Genomic DNA, 22,175 nt, shown 5'->3' on the forward strand with positions numbered 1-22,175 from the left:
AAATGTACTTAAACAAAATTTAAAATAAAGGCTATAAAGAAGAAACTAAAAAGGCAAAAATTTGAGGATTTTCCATAAAATATTTTTTTAGGTTAATTAAAGCACTGCTACCACATATATCTAGAGAAGAGTCAAAAGATCTATGGATGCATAGAATGCTACCACTTTCCAAAGAAAATACATCTATTTCATCTCTTTTAATCAATTACCTAGTTTATGAACTATATTTGACCCCCACATGCTGCTGCTTTCCTTCTGTTCCACCTCCTCCCACTGCAACCTCCACTTCTTCAAACCACAACTTTGAATCACAACCACTGTCCTAGTGGTTATTATTATCAACCAGAAATCAAGAAAAAAGAAGCAGATGAAAATTAATTTAAAGTAACTGGATATTATAATTTATGACAAGTAAGGTGAAGGCTGAAAGTAGTGGCTAAAAAGAAGTCTGGATTATCAGCAAACTCCTTTTATCTTAATTTTCTCAAAACATATGATCCACAGTACTCAGAAAAAAAAAGAAACTTACCTCATCCACATTTTCAAAGGCATTGATGATGTCATAAGGTAAACAAGACAATAGATCGATCACAAACCAAGTTTTCAGATAGTTCATCCTTATCAGCTTGGGGTCAGAAATGACCTCTCCACCAGGTCCCACAAAGGTCGTGTGAAAATTTAAAACAATGTCAACCAGAAAAATAACGTCCACCACACTGTCCAGCACCAGCCAGGCTATGTTGTTCTGCTTCGTTTTGAAGGAAACATTATAAGGAACCATAATGGCGGTGTAGAAGGTAAGAATTAAAATCACCCAGTCCCAAGTAGTTTTAAAAGCACAATAGTGTAAAATAATGTGTGGTGGCGTCTTTGGCGCTTCTTGCTTATACTGAGGAAGAATATCTGATCCCAGCTGAAGAACCTAAAAGAGAGACAATGTGTATATAAATGACTTGGGCATCTCTGCACAGTTAGTAATGTATTCAAACTTAGTGGAAGTCAAACCACAGCATATTTTTCATGACTCCTGGTTTCAAGACCAGTTATACCCTATAGTTTTGTCTCCCTTTTCAGAGTTGTACCAAAGTTTGTGCAAAGGAAGTTAATCTGTCTGCTGTTCTACCTGGCTTTCTCTCCAGTGGCCAACTGTTGTTTCACAAACTGGCTCCAAATACCAAGGGCAAGGAGAGAACAAAGAAAAAGACAGACCACTCCAGATAATTATGTGGCAGGTTTAAAAAAAGGGAACATACTTACAAGGCTTATCACAGAAAACTGCAAAATGTGTAGATCTCTGCGCCCACCCACCAGAATCTTAAGAAGTTTAGTGGACACCCTAACTGGATCCAGTCACATATGCAATCCAAATGGTCTCAACAACATCCTATTCTTTCATGGCTATGTCCTTGAAAATGGCTCCCCCTGTGGGGACAGCTGGCAGAGTATACATTCCAAGGACCAGAATGAGGAGCCTCTGATTGCCTGGGTCCAGTTCAAGGGTCAGCCAGCAGTCACATTCTCTCAGTGACTTCCTCCAATACCAACACTGATCCACAGCACTGCTGGACATCCACTTCTGGGATTGCTTTATGTACACTTACTTGCAAGCCTGCCCAAAATCACACGTCTTTAATTGATTGTCCAACACTTATTTGGGTGACTCACTGTTATCCATTCTTGACACATATTAGCACCTCAGGGAGCATAACTTTGATGCTGATGGCCTTGCTGAACCCCAGGACCACACTGTTGGTGATCTTGCTGTTGAGGGGGACTCAGCAAGGACTCTAATGAGTGGCATAGTGATATCATGGTTGTAAACGTTATAGCCTGCTTTTTCCTTTTCTCCCTTCAATCAGGACTTAAAGAATTGTGTTTCCAGTCTAGAAGCATATTCACTTTGGAAAAAAAAAAAATTCTAAATACTCAGGTTTTCTTCTCCATACCTTTTTGACAAATGGAAAAATTTCACTGTAACACTATATGAACCTTGACTTACTCTAAGCAGGTCTAACTAAAGAGATAAATAAAGCAAATGGCAGGGCAAGAGTAGAGGCCTGGGCAGCACTGGACGAATGCCTTTTTATATATCCAATTGTTCAGTGTCTCTAGGACTAATGGGATCCAGAAAATAGGGGTCAAAACGTTATCATAAGGTTATAAATGCATTAAAATTTTGAATATAAGAATAGACATAAACAAAAATACCTATTAGCACATAACTCATATGCCATGAAGCAAAATGAATTTATAGCACTTCTTGAACTTGAGAATTATCCTGAAAAGTTTCTCTCATGCATAGAACTTGCATAACTGAAAACTAAGTATATAAGATCCATTATTAATATTTGAAATGTGAAAAACATCACTAGTATTCTCAATAGTTGTGTATTATAACTCTTGTTGTTAGTTTGGGGGCTATAAGAACTACTTATAAAGATTTTTACATATTTATCCTCATTATCAGTGCCCCAGACATATTTTTCCCATAAGGTCTTAAATTACTAAGCAACAAATTTTCCTACCAGGAATGTAAGCTTCATGTTGGGATAGAGCTTTATGTATACAGAATCATACATAATCATGGCTTCTCTTTCACTTTATAGCCATTAGTCTATTCACTCCAATTTCACTGTATTAAGCATGAAAATTTTCTTCATAGTCAATGTTAATATTTTACCATCCATATTTACACAGCCTACAGCTGAAGCACAAAGAAACCAGACTTAGAAAATAAACTCAGTGCCAGGGTGCATTGCAACCTTCATGGGCCCAAGGTGTTTTTGCCTTCCTGGATCCCTTTCTCCATAAAAAAATAAAATAAAATAAAATTCTCATTTTAGAACTGCATTGTTACAAAGAAGAATAAATTAATATTATATATTCAATTTTTTACCTAAAAGGTCGATGTTTCCTTCTACTGCTAATAGAAATTCAAACATCCCATGGACCCCGAAAAATGCTGTGGCCCCACACACTGTGCTTATAGACCAGCCAACCCTGCTCAGCACTCTGGTAGAATGTAAGATGTCTTCTCTAGAGATGCAATGGGATCATTCCTGAGGTTAGTATTCCTTAAATCTGGCTATAAACTAGAATCATCTGGAGAATTATTTTAAACTAGAAATGCCCCCCCGTCCCTACTGAAAATAATTAAATTCATCTTGTGTGGGTTCTCAGGCAGCCTATATATTTCAAAACCTTTCCTGAATAATGTACCGTCCAAGGTAAAACTCTTATCTGATATCTCCTTGGACATTCAGGGCCCAGTTCTTCAGACTGTGACCTGCATATGTAAAAGGATCCAGAAATGCTACAGGAGGAGGAGAAGGAGAAACAGGCACAGAGAGGAGGAGCAGGGCAACAACCACCAAGGGAAACTCGTGCTCACACTTTGTTCTCTCTCATATGCAGAGCACTACTTTAATCTTCACTCTGACACTGGGGCACTTTCATAAAGCAGTGACTAACAATTCTTCACTTTTGATGCTATTCCACTTGTACTTTCAGATGTAATGAGCCTAGGTGGAGGGGGATAAAAACACATTCTCTGATGTATTTTTGCACCAATACAAACACATTCTTTCTCTCTGAATATCTGAGAGCATGGACACTAATAGAATGAGGACCAGGGACATGGCAATGGTACAGACATTTATCTCCATCCCTACAAAAGTGAGAAACTAAAGCCAGTCAGCAGGATGTCAGTTCATTTGGACATGAACTGCCTACATGGAGACTCAGATCTTTGAAACTGTGAACTAGCTCCAAATGTAGGTGTCCTGGTAGCATTATGATCAAATTTATATGTCTTGGAAAAAGTGAAAACCTGAAGTTCAACAGCAAATCCAAATAAGTTGAATAAATTACATGACCCTGAGTAAAAGTTTTGAAATGGTATCCTTTTGCTAACTTATTGCTTCTTTTGGGTCAACCTTTGGGCTGAGAGCACATGCAGAGAAAAATCTTTGAGAATCTCATGATTTTTTCATGCTCTCTGAAATCAAGCCTCTGACCTGACAGAAAAGTTTTGGATCTGAGTCAAGTTTGTGAATTAGGGGTGACCAATAAAGAAACTAACAATAATCAAAAAGCAATGCAAAAATAAAATAAAATCAGATGGGAAGAAACAGGGATGAAATTTCCTAAAAATAAAAGTAAAAAATCATGAACTTCCCACTTGATGCAGAAGAAAAAATAAATGAGTGTTTTAGTGTGCTAAGGTAAAAAACTTTCCTCTCTATGCCCCTTTCCTCTTGTTCTTGCCCAGTTGTACAACAGAGAAAAAAACTCTGAATAAAGTATATTCTTAAGACCTAGAAGGAATCATGACTATGAAAGTCAGCAGTCATAGAAACAAGCCCCTTCACTTCAGCTTGATTTGTAGAAAAAGGGACAACTCAAGGCAGAAAAGAAAGCATTAAAATCAAATAGTACTTTATAATAAGCATTACCAGCAAAGGAAGTTGTATCTAATAGTCTGCTTTAAATCTTGTGCTAATTGCATATTGTCTTTTTAAATACTGTGATTATTATTATTAGTTAATATTTAATTATGTTAATGTCTTACCTGGGCTTTTAAAAACATGTTTACACATCAAAGTATCAATCTCTCCCCAAGCTAACAGTGTTATTTAGAGCAGAAAGCCTTCTAAGTCCCAATGTTAGCTACAGTCCCAGAAAAATTCTTCCAGAGCCCTCCAAATTCAAGGAACATACTTCACTGCCTAAGCCTCTCCAAACCAAATTTAATATCTTTAACGAGTTCAGAAAGTTACTCTGGAGCTCTTCACTTCACTTTTCTCCAGCAGAGCAAACCGACGAAGATATATATTTAATTTCATCTATCCTGTCTTTGATAAGCTACTTCGGAACATTTTGTGAGCACCCACTAAGTGCTTGGCAGAGCTTTGGTAGCTTAATTAGCTTCTAACAATCATTCACACCAGAAAGACAAATGATGATCACAGAAGACACGTTAACAACAAAACTTCTGGCTGCCCTGGAGTTCTGTCCAATTCCTTTTCTCTCTGGTCTCAATATACTTTCTCTGAGTAACATCATCTAGTCCTATGGCAAGAAGGCCTGCAATTCAGATCCAGATACCCCTCCAGAATCAGACCCATAAATCCCTCTGCCTTTGAGGCATCTCCACTCAAATTTCCTGTCAGGCAGTTCAAACTAAATATGCTCCCAACTGAAGTCATTACTATTGCCCCCAAACCTTCTCTTCCTCCTCTTATATTTGCCATTCTGTTAGACAAGAGTACTCTCTATCTAGTTGTCCTTGACTCATCCTCGTTTTCACATTCAGTTTTTTTTTTTTTCCAATTCTTATCTATCAACAAATTTGTGGACTGTAATCTTGGAGTGTCTGCTATCTGCCCTCTTCCACTTCTGATTTCCTTGCTCAAAGCCATGGTCGACCTAGCTGATTTACTACTTAGGTCCTCTTAACTAGTTTCTCTAACTACCCATTCAACATAGAGCCACTAAGTTTGTCAACATTTTTGTACCATGGATCCTTTTGGTAATCTGGTGAAATCTATGGACCTCTTAGAATCATGTTTTTAAATTAATACAAAGAAAACATGGCAATGCAAAGATTCGTAGGGACCAACCTCCCTTTGAGAGGTTTCCCTGAAGCACAAATGTGATCATATCATTTCCCTGGTACATGAGACACCAACCACCAATGTCTCACTCTACATGACTTTAACCTTTCCTTCGCCTGACTTCACCCACACAGAACTCACACTCAAAGTCATCATACTATCTCATCTTTGAGCCTTTGCACATGCTGGTCTCCCTGATAGGAATGACCTGCATCCTTTCTTTACCCGATTCTCATATTTTTCCTTCAAGACTCACTCAGCCCAGTATCATCTCACTCAGGTAAGGCTTCCTAGAGCCTCAAGTCTAGGTAAATACTCTTGCATGTATTCCCACTGCACTTTAACATTCTTTTTATCGCATCCTATTGTCAGTTTCTCCTGCCTGATCTTTGGTTCCTTGATGATAGAGCCCATTGCTTATTGATCTTTACATCCTCTGTAGAGTAACAAGCAAAGAGAAAACTCTCAATGAGTGGGTGCCACATACATAGACAGATGAAATGAGTGAACTTCCTATCTCATGTACTCAAAGAAAACCTCCCCCTCTACAAATATCATCTGGGATGTCATGAACTAGTTTCTCATTTCAAAAATATGAGAAAATAAAAAGAAATATTTGAAATTTCTATAATTCCATAAAGGAAAAATAATTAGAAGATAAGCACTTGTAAAATAATAACCAGAAATACCTAAATTGAATCATTTGGGGGGGAAAAAAAAGGAAAACCACCACCGTCTTGGGAAGGAAAGTTAGGCTCCCACTTACTTCAGCTAATCTTGAATGTTTGTGGACCACCTCTGTTTTATTCATTGGCGTAAGCTGCTGCAAAACACTTCGGCTATTTGTCAAGGCCCGCGTCAATCGGGCAAATTTTGTCCAACCTTAAAAGTAAGGAGAGAAAGTCTCAGGTTTTCACATATAATAAATAAGGAACCCAACATTCTTGCTAATAGTCAAAGGATCTCAGAAATAGCATAATATCTAGAACTAATAGTGTCATTCTAAAGCATTTTATTTCTGCATAGACATTATCACATTTCAAGTATAGCTATAAAATAATGACTAATTTTTATATGTGACCTTTGTGTTTTGTTCATATCCATTACATAGTCCCAGTAGCCAAGGTACAGCTGTCCACAAACTTCTGTGCTCCCCCTTGCATTATATAGATTTGTTACTGGAAAACAGCTGCCCAGCCAGGAATACACTTCCCAGCATTCTTTGCACTGAGCTGTGTCCATGTCCCTAGTTCTCATCAATGGAATGAAAGCAGAAATGATGTGTGTCACTCCTACACACGCTGCAACTTAAGAACCAAGTGAGATTTCTCCACACTTTTCTTTCTTCCTAACAGCTGGATGTAAGCAACAACAAGACCCCAGGGAATAGTAAAGCACTAAATCAGTGCATGGAAGACTGCCATATGCCAAGGATCACCTGCCTTGGACTGTAATGTGAACAAGAAATATGCTTCTGTTATGTTAAGCCACAGAAAGTTGGGGAATGGGGGTATTTATTATAGCCTAATAAAAACAGCTCTACTGTGCATTATGTGCAGATATATACACACATAAAAAATGAAGCCCAATTTCAACAAATCTTACATATTATGGTTCATATCACACTTCCATCTTTCTTGTTACATAGCAAAATGTTATCTCTCTCTGTTAAAAACTACAGTGATAACTAAAGATCGTTCCTTAAATATCTAGAATCCCTTATATTGTTTTCTGAAGGAGTAGTGATTTTAACATCTAGGGGAAAGGGATGTGAATTTAATAAGAAAGAAATTTCTTCTGAGGCCTCAAATTTCTGTTATTAAAATAATTCATTTCAAGGAAATGTCAAGGAGGTATAAGGACAGCAAAACTAACCATACGCTGGTTCTGTCTCAATTATCCTTTCTATATATATCCCAAAAGCTTTATTAAAGATTCCATAAAGACCATTTGATAACTTCTACAATATTGCCCCCCACTAGGTTATTTGCCAAATAACCCCTTAACAAAGAAAACTCCTAATAGTCCTGAAGAAAGATATAATAGAAATGATGAAATTCAGACAATGTGACAAAAGATGAAGTATGAATTCCCAGGAAGACACCAGTCAAATGTCTTTCAAACTATACTAGATACATGACATCATACTTCACTACCATTTTTCAGGCTAATTCTGACTTCAATCAAGCTTTATATTTCCCTACCAGTTCAGCTCCCTCTTTGGTATCCAACAGGTGGATTAGAAAATAAGTAAACTGGCATCAATGGATAGAAGGTCCTTAATTCTTTATTAATGGACTTTATTCTAGTAACTAGAATTTTTTTTTTAAATGTTAGGCTTTGGGAATTGTATATAACCCTAAGGCTAACTCTGTGTAATGTGCACAAAAAAAAAAAGAAAAAGAAAAAGAAAAAAACAGATATGCTACCAGATCTCTAAGAACTTAACATCAGTGTAAAAAACCAACATGCAATCTGTATCACCAATCTAGACTCTTCTTCTGAGCACTCGATCTATGTAGTATCTAATCAGCCATTAGCCACTTCTCACTAAGATATTATACAGGCATCTGATACTCAACATATCCAAAATTGATCTTATTATCTTCTCTATCTCCAACTCTACATCTTTCATGTATTCCTGGACTTGGTTGAATGGGCCCATGATATTTCCAGTTGCCCAAATCAGAAATTTGAAATTTGCCATCCTCCTTCACTATTATCTCCACATCCACATATCCAATCCCTTCCAAGCCTTATAGACTATAACCTCTTAATAAATATCAAGTTGACTCTCTTCTCTCCATCCCTATATGTCAGACGATATATCATCTTCCACCCAAGTGAGGTGGCAGCATCTTAAAGACTATACTCTCTATCTGCCCTCTGACCATATATTCCCCGAGCAATGAGCAACTCTCTACATTGTTGCCAATGTGTTTTCCAAAGCATACACTGGGTCATGTCCTTCCTCTATTTCAAACTCTTTAAGAGATCCCTGGAGGTTTTCAGGATCTCTTAAGCCCCATTTTGTTTTATTATCATTGGGTTTTGTTTGGTTTTGCTTTGTTGGGTAAAAGTGGTAAGAGTATCTTTCTTAAGACGACAGTAACAATGGTGGCAATATATACATTGAAATATTTCCTGTGATTTCTCTTTCTTACTTTAACTGGATATTATAGTTGGATTGAATATTTCTAGAAACTTAGAAAGCAATGTTATACTTATCGAAGCTTCATTTTTCTAAAACAAGTGACACTACATATCTTAGTACAGCTGAGCATTGGATTTAAGAAGAATCCTATTTTTATTACCAGAGTACAATAAAGTTTATCCAGAAAATATTTTGAAAAAAATTAAATGAGATATTGAAGGAATAAATTCATTGACACACAGAATACAAATCATCAAATGGTATGCATTCTCTCATTTCCTAGGATAATGGCTAGGGTTAGGGCCTTCTTATAATCCTCAATTTTAAACAGTTAGCATTTTTTCAAGACCCCTATACCACTCCTTTCTCCTCACTCTCAGATTACCTTGTCAAATGTTATTGAATAAACAGAAGCCATTAGAAACATGATTGCCTTTAATTTCCCTTCTGTCCCCTCTATCTCTAGACCCATGATCCTTTTGTGCCCTTGGACACATCTGGATTTTGCCTGTTATTAACTAAATTACTTCATTTGATCTGTCATCAACCCCCACTATACAAACTTTGAAAAAGTTGAGCAGCCATACTGTCTAGGTCAGAGAAAAAGACACATCAGCAGTTTTACCTTTCCCCAGCGATACATTTACTGATCTCACCTTTACAGAGATCTAACTGGTATAACTGATTATTCAGCACAGTTTGCTAATGTTACTTAGATGTGATCGATATGGAGTAATGTGAACAGACAGCTGAATATGAAGAGCCTAATACTTGCTCTATGAGTTGTTCATGGAATTATGAGAACATTTGTTCTCCTAAAAGCTCAGGATGCCAACTCCTTCTTAATAAAACATTAGTTTAGCTCTATTGGGTTGCAATTAACCTCTTTGTCATGGACTGCCTAATCTTAAAAATAAGAGGAAGTCACAGAGGCAGTTAAATCAATCTACTAGACTGCAACACAAGATTCTAATCTATACAGAAAAAGCTTAGGTAAACAATTATACTCTTGGCCAAAGAGACTACATGGCATAATTACTCATATTTCATCTGTTGTTTCCTCTCTAAAGAAAACTATTGGCTTCCCACAAGGGGAAGGTTGCTATTTTTGCTGTTAGTTTCATTCTATAAGAATTTTTTTTGTCTCAATTATTGGCATGAAGATGCCATAACTATTTGGCACAGGATATTTCACACTGTGAGTGTCTTGGCAGTTTTGGAATCTGTTTGAAAATATCATACAGGATAAATGGGCAGACTTTAACCATCTCTTTTAGAACACAGATGGATAATCAACGGAATGGATTTCTTGGCTGTAATTTTTCCCCTTTGTATTATTACAAATGATGAGTCTGGTACCATTGACTGATTATTGGAGCAACAGTTCCAAGACCTCAGTACCAGGAACAAAAGATAACAAAAAATGCTTTGCCCCCTTGAATTATTATCATTAAATTTCTTGGTTCAAAAGAGTTCAATTCTATCAGAATCAGAATGTTCCCAACCTGTGTTTAATTGCTATAGGAAAAAAAAAAAAAAAAGAGCGGAGTATTAAGTTGGCCAAACCACAATAGTAAGTTTCCAGTGGAAAGGATGAGACAGCATGGTGCAATAGAGAGAACACGGCATTGGAAATCCATAGTAAAAGTATTTTCAGGGCGGCCCAGGTGGCTCAGCGGTTTAGCGAGGCCTTCAACCCAGGGCCTGATCCTGGAGACTCGGCATCGAGTCCCACGTCGGGCTCCCTGCATGGAGCCTGCTTCTCCCTCTGCCTGTGTCTCTGCCTCTCTCTCTCTCTCTGTGTCTCTCATGAATGAATAAATTTTTAAAATCTTAAAAAAAAAGTATTTTCAACGGGAAAATGGAGATAAGGATACTAATTTTCAGAATTATAGGAAAAAGCAATAAAAAGTATAAAGTTCCTGACATATAGTAACTACTCCATCAAAACTAGATTCCTTCCCTTCAGTGGTTTTTACTACCATCTATCATGGTATAAATCAGAGGTATCACTGACATCATTCAGTGTTACTCTTTTTAAGGGCAAAAATCCATCTAGAATGAAGTTTTGGTATCGGAAGATTCATTATGAGGAAGAAGTGCACTCAGATTGTTTGGCTGTCATTACATTATAGTTACTATCCCATGTACAATTTAGAATAAAATTCAGAATTAACCAGTTTACTCAAGTCTTCCAACCATGTATCTGAGTTTCTTGGTAAAAGTACCTAATCAAGTAAGAAATTGGTGTCAATTTCAAACTAGGAAATCCTCAAAGAACTTGAGGTCTTGCTCTAATCATTGGCCCCTTTTCACATTAAGAAGGTCAAATGCAAAAAAAAAAAAAAAAAAAAAAAAGGTCAAATGCAAAGTGCTGAATAGCAGTGGCTATGGGGGGCTGTTTACTTGTTAATAATCTCAAAGAGAAACCTTTCAATATTTCAACCATTAAGTATGGTATTTATGTATATTTGTAGATGCCCTTTATCAAATTTATTATATTGTCTTCTAACTCTTAAAAAAGAAGAAAAAAGATGAAGGAAGAGGAGAGAGAGAGGAGGAGAGGAGGGGGAATAAGACAGTAAAATACCTCTGGGTATTAAAAATTACATTCTGACCTGCTAATGTATGGATTCACTTATCTATTCTGTATCATAAAACACTATTTCCTATGTCTTAGGTAGAACTCTATTACCTAACTAGTTCTTCAAAATTTTTCAAACACCCTCCATTTCCTCCCTTGCAACAGCCTCAACTCTCTAACCCTCCATTTCCTCCCTTCCAACAGCCTCAACTCCCTGATTCTTTTCATCTCACTCACCTTACCAAACCCCAGCTCTGGTTAAATCCAACTCTATATACCTTTGACTAAACATGGGTGGAGTAAAACACATAATCATACTCCTGGATGCTAGTGGAACTCATGATCACTAGCCCCAAGCAGATCTGAGTGCTCAGCACACCTTCCGAATTCCCTTTGCCCACTCACTTCTCCACCCTCTTAGATTAGCATTTCATATCTACTTCTCTCTCTCCACACCTTCAATATTTCTTCATCTCCTTCAACATCCTTACTCTCAGGATAACCATGTTCTTTATATCACTGAGAAAATATGAGCCATCAGAAGAAAACTTCCTATATATATTTACTTGTCTCCTCTGATCCTAATGGAACTGTGTATCTCCAGGACTTAGAATGGTGCCTGCACCATTCTGTATACTTAATCAGCATTTTTGGTTGGAGGGAAAAAAAAAAATCCGTAAAATAGATAAACAAGGGGAACAAAATTTTCCTACAAGAGTCATGAAAAGGTTCATGTTATGTAACTTTGTGCCCAGGGTTGAATTAAAAATAAATCTACCATCCCCTAGTTAAATGCTCTAGAGCCAAATCATTTTGATATTATGGCGCTACCATGAAATCTCATCTGCTCTTTCTCAAAATTTCCACAGTCCCCTTTACTCAACCTAAGAATTTGAGAGACATATTTCTGCCAAGATTTCCAAACACACTTTCCTATACTTCCACCTTTATAGAGATAGAAGGATTACTTAATATCATATTCTATTTCTATTGAATTTTTCATTAATTTTACATCTTGTAGGAATAATAGAAAGTAGTTCATATATAGCATTCAGTTACACTGCACAACACTTTTTCAGTAATCTGTTAGATATTTGAAAGATATGGAAGAGTCTCAAAATAAGCCTGTTTAAAGCGACACCTGGATGGCTCAGTGGTTGAGCATCTGTCTTCAGCTCAGGGCATAATCCCAGGATCTGGGATTGAGTCCCACATCGGGTTCCCTGCAGGGAGCCTGCTTCTCTCTCTGCCTAAGTCTCTCATGAATAAATAAATAAATCTTAAAAAAAAAAAAAAAAGTCTGTTTAAAGTAAGCTCTTCCTTGAGATGCCTGGGTGGCTCAGCTGTTGAGCATCTACCTTTGGCTCAGGGCCTGATCCCAGGGTCTGGAATCAAGTCCCACATCAGGCTCCCTGTGAGGAGCCTGCTTCTCCCTCTATGTTTCTGCCCTTCTCATGAATAAATAAAATGAAATAAGTAAGTAAGTAAATAAATAAATAAATAAATAAGCAAGCAAGCTCTTCCTCTACAAATTCTGGCCCTGGAAAGAGATAGTCTCCTCTAATACTTTTCACAATGGGGACTGATTTTCCCTGTAAATTCTAATTTACATGCCTATCAAGCACTTAGTTCAAAACTAAATGGCCTGAGTTGTTTGGAGTCTTTTTTTGTAAGAATGAGTTACACATTTAAGAAATTTTTACCTGAAAAACTCTGAGGTTCTGATATAAGGATACAGAGATGGAGGTGTGGAAGGGCATTAACTTGAGAAATAAAAGTCACCTCCTAATATTAGCACCTTTTCCCCAATCTCACTATAAAATGCTATCAACTGTCAGTTTCCATAAATAGATTACATACTATACCATCAATGTTTAGCATATCAAAACTGAGAATGTACTATACTCTCCCTAACTTCAGCTGTGTCATGAAATCACTTAGAGAGACAATAATATTCATCAAATATAAACATAAATATATGGGATGCCTGGGTGGCTCAGCAGTTGAGCATCTGCCTTTGGCTCAGGGCCTAACCCTGGATTCCTAGGATCGAGTCCCACATCGGGCTTCTTGCATGGAGCCTGCTTCTCACTCTGCCTAGGTCTCTGCCTCTCTCTCTCTCTCTCTCTCTCTCTTTTTCTGTGTCTCTCATGAATGAATAAATAAATAAATAAAAACTTTAAAATAAAATAAACATAAATGTTACTTAAGGGAAAAGACTTTGACATGAAAGCTTTTTATTTAGTATTGTTGTCATTCAACATGAAAGCATGAGAAATTCACCTGAAGAATATGTTAGGTCACAAATTATTTAACAATTATTTATCTTCTATTTAAAAACATATTACTTTAAGATATAGTCAGCTCTTAACTGTAGATTTTTCACAGATGTTCCTTACCAAGTTGAGGAAGTTCCTATCCATTCCTACTTTGCTAAGAATTCTTACCATGAATGGGTGCTGGGTTTTGTCAAAAGCTTGTTTTAATGTCAAGTGATATGATGATATGATCTTTCTTTTTTAGCCTGTTGAAATGGTAGATTACAGTGATTGATTTTTTTTCATGTTAAACCAGCTTTGCATATGCGGAATAGATACCAATTGGCTGTCATGTGGATTCAATTTTTGTTGATTATTTCTATATGAATATTCATGAAAAATACTGGTCTGTTCTAGCAATGTCTTTTTCTGATTTTGGTATTAGGGTAGTGCTAGTCTCATAGAATGAGTTAGGAGAGTTCTTTCTGCTTCTATTTTCTGAAAAAGACTGTAGATTTGCCAAAAATAAAAGCAAAAACATCCATACCAGGTGTTTCTTTGTTTTGTAAGTTTATTAATTATCGATTAAACTTTTTAATAGATGTAGGATGATTTAGGTTGTCTATTTCTCCTAGTGTGAGTTCTGGCAGTTTGTTTTTCAAAGGAGTGGTCCATTTCCACTAAATTATCGGTTCAGTGGCTATAGAGCTGATCAAAGTATTCCTCCATATGCTTTAATGTCCTTGGGATGAGTTGTGATGGCCCTTCTTTAACTTCTGATATTGGTAGTCAGCATCTTCTCCCTTTGTTCTGGGTTAACCTGGCTAGAGGTTTATTAACTTTGATGATCTTTTTAAAGAACCAGCTTGAGTTGTGGTGATTTTCTCTAATGTTTTCCTATTTTCTAGTTCATTGATTTCTGCTCTAAGGTTTCTTATTTCTTGTCTTCAGCTTGCTTTCACTTAAATTGCTCTTCTTTGTCTCCCCCTAAGGTAGAAGCTTAGGTGTTTAATTTTATATCTTTCTTCTCTTCTCACATATGCATTTAATGTTACATACATTTCACTTTAACCACGACTTTTGCTATGTGCCATAAATTCGATAATTTGTATTTTCAGTTGGTCAAAATATTTTTCTAATTTATCGTAAGGCTTCTTTGACCCATGAGCTATTTAGAAATGTGTTAATTTCTAAATATTTGGAGATTTCTTAGTTATCTTTCTGTGACTGATTTCTAGTTTAATTCCACTGTGATCTAAGAACATGCCTTTTAATATTTCTATTCTTTTAAATTGGTCAAAGTGTGTTTTATGGCCAGAATGTGATCTATCTATTGTATGTTCCAGTAAGCTTGAGAACACATATTCTGTTGCTATTGGATGGAGCACCTGGAATTTTAAAACAAATAAACAAGCATTAAACCTAAATACTATTAGAAGACTGTTCTATTTTTTAAAACAGCAGTTAAATTCATCCTAAACTTTCTAAATACTGGGTCTGTGAGTAAAGGTACAGGAACAGGTAGAATGAACCCAAAAGTGAATATTTGATCTTCTAGGAGATGATTTAATATACACATTTTCAGAAACATTCACAAATAAATTGTTCCATGTTATACTTTAAATGGTTTGCACATTATAAAATTTTCCTCTTACAATTTGATGCTAACCAAAAACTGACCAACTATAACATATGTGAATTCATATGCAAGAAATAAACATACAAAATTTTTCTGTAATTATGATTACAGTTGCAAAAATTAAACTTTTGTGCCATTTTCTTTAAAAGAGGTAAAAGGCAATGCCAAATGTAAAGAGGAAGATTTCATTTTTGGTCTCCTAAGAAATTATTAAAAATAACATGTCCCAAAATCTAAGAGTATTTGAAATTCTTCATTTATCAGACACCAGTTTTAATTTTTTTAATTTTTTAATTCAATTAATTAACATATAATGTATTATTAGTTCCACAGGTAGAGGTCAGCGATTCAGCAGACCTTTACAATTCCCAGTGCTCATTATACCACGTGCCCTCCTTAATGCCCATCACCCAGTTACCCCGTCCCCCCATCACCTTCCCTTCCAGGGACTCTCAGTTTGTTTCCTATGATTAAGAGTCTCCTATGGTTTTGTCTCCCTTTCTGATTTCATCTTGTTTTTTATTTCTTCTCTTTCCTCTATGATCCTCTGTTTTGTTTCTTAAATTCCACATATTAGAGAGATCATGTGATAATTGTCTTTCTCTGATTAACTTATTTTGCTTAGCATAATACCCTCTATTTTCATCCACAATATTGTAAATGGCAAAATTTCATTTCTTTGATGGCTGAGTAGTATTCCATCATATATATATATATATATATATATATATATATATATATATGTATGTGTGTGTGTGTGTATACCACATCTTCTTTATTCATTCATCCAAACACCAGTTTTTAATTTAAACGTAATTGGAGAGAATAAAATGAGAGTAAATTATATGGAAAAGGAGATAAAAGCATATCCCACTGACTACTGCTTTCTATAACTCTCTTCCTTAATATTAAAGTCAATGGGCAGCCCCAGTGGCACAGCAGTTTAGCACTGCCGGCAGCCCAGGGTGTGATCATGGAGACCCAGGATTGAGTCCCACATTGGGCTCCCTGCATGGAGCCTGCTTCTCCTTCTGCTTGTGTCTTTGCCTCTCTCTCTCTCTCTCTCTCTCTCTCTGTGTGTGTGTGTGTGTCTCATGAATAAATAAATAAAATCTTAAAAATAAATAAATAAAATAAAGTCAGTAAGACTGTAGTCAGGATTTTGCCAACCACTCTCTCTCTCTTTTTTTTTTAAGATTTTATTTATTCATTCATGAGAGACAGAGAGGGAGGCAGAGACACAGGGAGAAGCAAGCTCCCTGCTGATCAGGGAGCCCGATGTGGGATTCAATCCCAGGACCAGGATCATGACTTGACCTGAAGGCAGACGCTTAACCAACTGAGCCACCCAGGCACCCAGCCAACCACTCTCTTGATAACAAAATTATTCTTCACATAATCTAACAGCATCTACACAAGAGAATCTATAATAGCTGAATAATTAAAGGGTGAAAAGTAATCTGAAAAAGTCAACTAACCTACCTCTAATCAATCCAACAAAATTCAATCAACTGATCAACTGTGCTGTAAAGACACTTCACCCAAAACCATCTCATACATTGTTATATTTTGTGTTTCTAAAGCTCATCCTGGTAGAAGTTGTCAAAACTCCCATTTTATTGATTCTAAATTAATAATGCTGTATGACATTTCTTCCTTGTGTCTTATTCCAATTCCTCTTACTATAATTTAAGTTAACCAACTATTATTTCTACTTTGGATAGCCATGCTATTTCCATTCAAATAATATAACTGAATAAAATGGATTCTGGATAATATCTAGCATGAATGTAGAGCAAAAGAAGTACTACATAGTAAAATTTTGTTTTCCAGTTCAACCTATGTATTTTCTTAAATAATAATATATTTAATTGACAGCTTAATGCTTAAGTGTGGCCATATCTCTGAAAGTTACCTTTTGTTGGGGCACCTGGGTGGCTCAGTCAGTTAAAGTGATCAACTCTTGATCTCAGCTCAGGTCATGATTCCAGACTCATGAGATCAAGCCCTGTGACAGCTCCACACTGGGCATGGAGACTGCTTAGGAATCTCTCTCTCCCTCTCCCCCTCCCCCTGCTCTCTCTCTCAAAAAAGAAAGAGAAAAGAAAAGAAAAGAAAAGAAAAGAAAGAAAAGAAAAGAAAAGAAAAGAAAAGAAAAGAAAAGAAAAGAAAAGAAAAGAAAAAAGAAAAGAAAAAAGAAAAGAAAAGAAATTACCTTTTGTTGAATCATCCTCTATTGGCTGTTTGAACAAAGTAATATCCTTGAAAGTACATAGGAACAAGACTACTTTTTCATGTTCATTTCTTATTGGTGCAATTTGCATATAAAACCAAACAGGGGTTCCTGTAAAAGACAGAAAGAACAACAGAGTGTGACATAGCCACAGCAATGATTTGTTCTCCTGCATTCCCTTTCTTTAAGTTGCCAACTGCTATGCCAGGAACCAACATCAAAACAACAGTATTTTCATTGCTTTCAGAATTTAAAAAAACCTCTTTTTTTTTTATCAATTACCAGTTACTCAAATATTAATAAACATTTTTCAACCCAAAATATCAAAATGTGTAAGTAAAGCTGAGGGTAACATTTCACAGGAGCACAATAATGCAGGAGCACAAGGGGAGTGTCACTACTTAAGTAACACCAGCATTGCCTTTAGGTCTATGTCCCTACACCTCTGCTGCTCTCACCAACTTCTGTTTTGTAATTTCACCATGCACGACCACTCCTACATGCTGCTCTCTTCTTGCCACTGTGAGAAATGTTTCCTATTGACTTCAACAGCAGTCCCCTGATGCTCTGATAAGCATTCCTCTTGGAAGAACATTTGAAATCACTATTCCTACCTCAAGGCTCTCTCATCAGTCAGAGTTATAAGACAGCTCTATACCTTTGACAGCACCCTCACATCAGAGAGAGGATGTCAGCAACATTTGATGTCTGCTCTACACAGGGCTACATGAAGCTTTTAAGGCAATCTTATGGGGGGAAAAAAAAAAAGATGTGTCCCCAGATCTTGAGATTCTCAGGTATCTTTGTGAGCCAGCCACTGCTTCCTATCTTCTTCACTCAAAGAAGGAGACCTGACTCTGTCACTATGTTCTTTAAACAATGGCTCCTGCAGACTCCAGAAAACAGAGTTTCAGAGCACTTAAGGCTTTGGATTTGGACAAACCAGGAACTGGCATTATTTCAAACAATAAATATTTGAAGACACAGAAATGCCTTCAAAGGAGTAATTATCCATTAAACGATAAAACACTGAAGGAATGTTCCATCAGAATCAAAAAGACACATTTTCCATTATATTCTTTCCAAGCCATAGTGCAGTAAAACCTCTCCAAATTTTCTTTCTTAAAGACATAAAGGCTTTTGTTAGGTTTGGGATTTGGGGAGTGAAATATGCAGCTATTAATAGTCTCTACGTGAGAGTTGATAGCCTGTTAGTGGTGCAGTGAAAATCAAATTAGAAAAACCTTCATACCTTTGGCCGCCCCCCCCCCAAAAAAAATCACAGAATAATATCACCACAACGAGGAATTTGTCATCTAGACAAAAAGAGATGGCTTAACTACCAAGTTCAAGAAGTCAGAGAATTAGAAGAGGTGTTTATGGAATCTTCCGTTCTGACAACCACATCCTTTTCAACCCTGGGGCTTATGAAAACAGGGCCCTTTCCAAAATGATCATTGGGTGAAACAAGGATCTCAAAAACCATCACACAATATACCAGAGAGGCCTGTTCTTTGTTTTCTGCTCCTTATTCTACACAATGTACCAAAGAACTGTGAATGATATATGCAGTTTTACAAATCACCAGATACGCAGGCTAGCAGATACATGGCCGATGGCTGTTCCAACACAGTGAGTTTGAGGCAGCAGGATCATAAACAGAGAAAGGGGCATTAAAAATAAGTCATTTTCCAAGTTCTGTTAAAAATCTGAACAGAAAGAGATGATGTTATGTTTCACGCCTTCTATGAAAAGAGTAACTTTTCACATTTTAGCAGAGTCAGGGCTGTTTTTAAAACTGCTTTCAGATATCAAGGTAGATTTTTTTTTCAAGTTGAGTTACAGGACCAGACTCCCCAAGTAGACAGAGTATTTATATTTACTGAGTGGCTGGCATAATATCCATATTCCGGGTTGAGGGTTCAAGGAAGCAGAAAGTCTGAGAGGGTTAGGCAGAGAGGTCAGTTGTAGATGGAAACTCAGGGCAGTGCCTTGGCATTGATTATCTGGGGCAGCCCAGGCTATCACAGGTGTGCCTTTGTGCAGACAGAAAGATCCATTTAAATCATCACCCCAGAACTACTGTTTCCTCCTCAACAATAGAAACAGTTCTCTGCTAATCAGAGCAAAGGACCTTAAAAATAGAGCCTACAAGCTGAAGTGTCAATGATGACACATGTTAAATCAATCCCTCCATTTGCAAAATGCTATTTAACCTAATTACTTAATGGAAGTGTTAGGAAGACTTGGCATTCAGGCATTCCCAAAACATTTATCTACAGACATGTGAATTTCTCTACCTAACATTTTAAAAAGTTACAAGAACATACTTTTTTTAGTTGATATTCAAGAACCTTCAGGTAACAATTTATAAGATTTTTTTAAAGCTCCTTTAATTGTAGTAGAACTCCACTAAAATGCATAAATGATATCTATCCTTCATATTAATGAAAAAACTCAATGCAAGTAAGAAAATTTCAAAACATTAAAATAATGCAAAATACTACCTTGGAAGAAAACTTCTGGAAATGTAAAATGCAAGTTTTCATTAACATGAGTTAAAGGATTTAAGGAAAACAGAATCTCCACAAAGCTATTTTTGAGAAACTCAGAAACTATAAACTTAGATCTCTTGCTTTAAAATCAGGCAAAGATTTGTTTATTCTTAGTTTCAGAATGTAATGACTTTAGTAATATGGAATAGCCTTAAATTATTTGCTAAACTCCAGGCACATATCTAAGTCATTAAAAGAATAACAACCCTATATGAAAAGGATAGGAGTCTTAACATATAAGTCTTACTAAAAATTATCAGTATGTATCTGGAGCTCATGAAAGAGACCCAGAGGGTCTCAAGCTTGACTTTTCTCTGGTAAAGGACAGAGAAGATCATTCAGAATGGATTGTTTGCTAGGTGACAAGCCAACAGACATTTGGCTATGACTAAAGAGAAAGACCTCTTTGGCCTTGATTCTAAAATGAAAGATAGGGGTGGCCCAGTCAGTTAAGCATCTGCCTTCCGCTATGCTCATGATTCCAGTGTCATAGGATTAAGCCCTGTGTTGGGCTTCCTGTTCAGCAGGGAGTCTGTTTCCTCCACCCTCTTGTCCTTGTGCTCTCTCTCTCTCTCTCTCTCTTTCAAATAAATAAATCTTAAAAAAAAGAAAAAAGATAAAATGATAAGACATCCCATAGGTAAAAACCACTAAAGACCAATGCTCCCATTACCAAGTGCACTAATTTTAAAGCAATGCCTGTGGTTGTGATTATCCCTTTGATGGTCTATTAATAAAAAGAGAAACCTAAGTTCAGTTCTAAATATTTTATAGTGAATAAATGTTTGAGTAAGATGGAGAGGATGAATTATGCTGTAAAAAATCCAACTAGCTCTGAAATGGAGCAAGTGCTTCCTGTTGAAGCTAAAATGCTTCCCTAAATGAGGAAGAATTTAATAACCATCAATTTCCACTAAAGATAATAATTGCTTTTGGGTTACCTGGGTAGCATAGTCGCTTGAGTCTGACTCCTGATTTCAGCTCAGGTCGTGATCTAAGGGGTCATGAGATCGAGCTCCATGTTGGCTTCCATGCTTAGTGGGTGTCTATATTGCCCTGCTATTCCTCAAAAGGTTGCTTTTATAAGTGGAATCATTTATTAGTTTTGCTATCTAATTTTATCAGCACCCCCTGCCTTTGCAAGATAAGGAACAAAGTTTGATATTCTCTCTACATTGTAGCTCAACTACCACTAGCCAAAACATAGTATTAATCAGAGTTGACAAATCTTATTGATAATTTAGATACATACTGTTTTTCTTGTATAGAAGAACTTCAAAGCAGTTTGATTCGTAGTTGTCAAAAGTCTGTCTGACTTTCTCAATGGTCTTCTTGTCAGTCAATTCTCCATACATAAAACTGGGAAAAAACAAACAATATATTTCAGTTTGCTTTTCAAATGCTTACATAAAACCATGTTGCTGTCTCTTTTGATTGAGTATTCAAATTTAGTTATAAAATTAAATGTTGCTCCCACAAAATATACTAAATTAATGAAACGATGTTTTAATCATGATTCCTAAACTTTTTGCTAAAAGCTCGGTTTAGAAGTTATTTCAAACATATATATATAGAGAGAGAGAGAAAGAGAGAGAGACATCAATTTACATACTTCCTATAGGCATGAATTTTAGTTACTATGGTTTAGTTAACACCAGTTTCCAATAGCACAGTTCGAATTTCATTTATAATATATTAACAGTAAATAACTGCATAAAGTATGAACTTTGCTGTTAGCTCCTCAGCCTACAAATCACTAGTAAATAATAGATACACATCACAGTAACCAATAACATCACTTCTTTCAAAGCCACTCTGTCTTGGTCACAGTGCATCTGTTACTCAGTCCATGCATAGACTCAAAGCTGTAGTTGTGTTGCCTCCTTGGCTCTCAGCAATAAACCCACATGACATTTTACAAAACTGGATAACTAAAAGCAGGAATTAGCCATCAAAGATTAAAGTCCCGCAAAGAAATAAAAAATGATAATGCTGGAAGGGATGTTCAAATTGAACATAAATGAAGGTATAGATGAAACACATAACTATGGGAATGTTAACACTGCTGTCATTTGAGAGACTCTAGATATGCAGCCAGAGGAACTTAGAGAGGTGAACTTATCAACATAAACCAGTA

At 36.4% G+C, this 22,175-nt stretch overlaps 1 protein-coding gene across 1 annotated transcript in view; it reads right to left on the minus strand.

Moving 5' to 3' along the window:
* KCNH5 (potassium voltage-gated channel subfamily H member 5) overlaps positions 1 to 22,175 on the minus strand; it is a 278,213-nt gene that overhangs the window by 221,327 nt on the left and 34,711 nt on the right. Inside the window, exons 3-6 of the mRNA XM_072838864.1 lie at positions 21,291 to 21,397; positions 17,466 to 17,594; positions 6,382 to 6,497; positions 530 to 922 (exon numbers count right to left, since the gene is read on the minus strand). Coding sequence (XP_072694965.1) covers positions 530 to 922; positions 6,382 to 6,497; positions 17,466 to 17,594; positions 21,291 to 21,397 — 745 coding nt within the window. The remainder of the gene's footprint in view (positions 1 to 529; positions 923 to 6,381; positions 6,498 to 17,465; positions 17,595 to 21,290; positions 21,398 to 22,175) is intronic.

This window comes from Canis lupus, chromosome 9 (assembly GCF_048164855.1).
Source record: "Canis lupus baileyi chromosome 9, mCanLup2.hap1, whole genome shotgun sequence".
Classification (NCBI taxonomy): domain Eukaryota; kingdom Metazoa; phylum Chordata; class Mammalia; order Carnivora; family Canidae; genus Canis; species Canis lupus.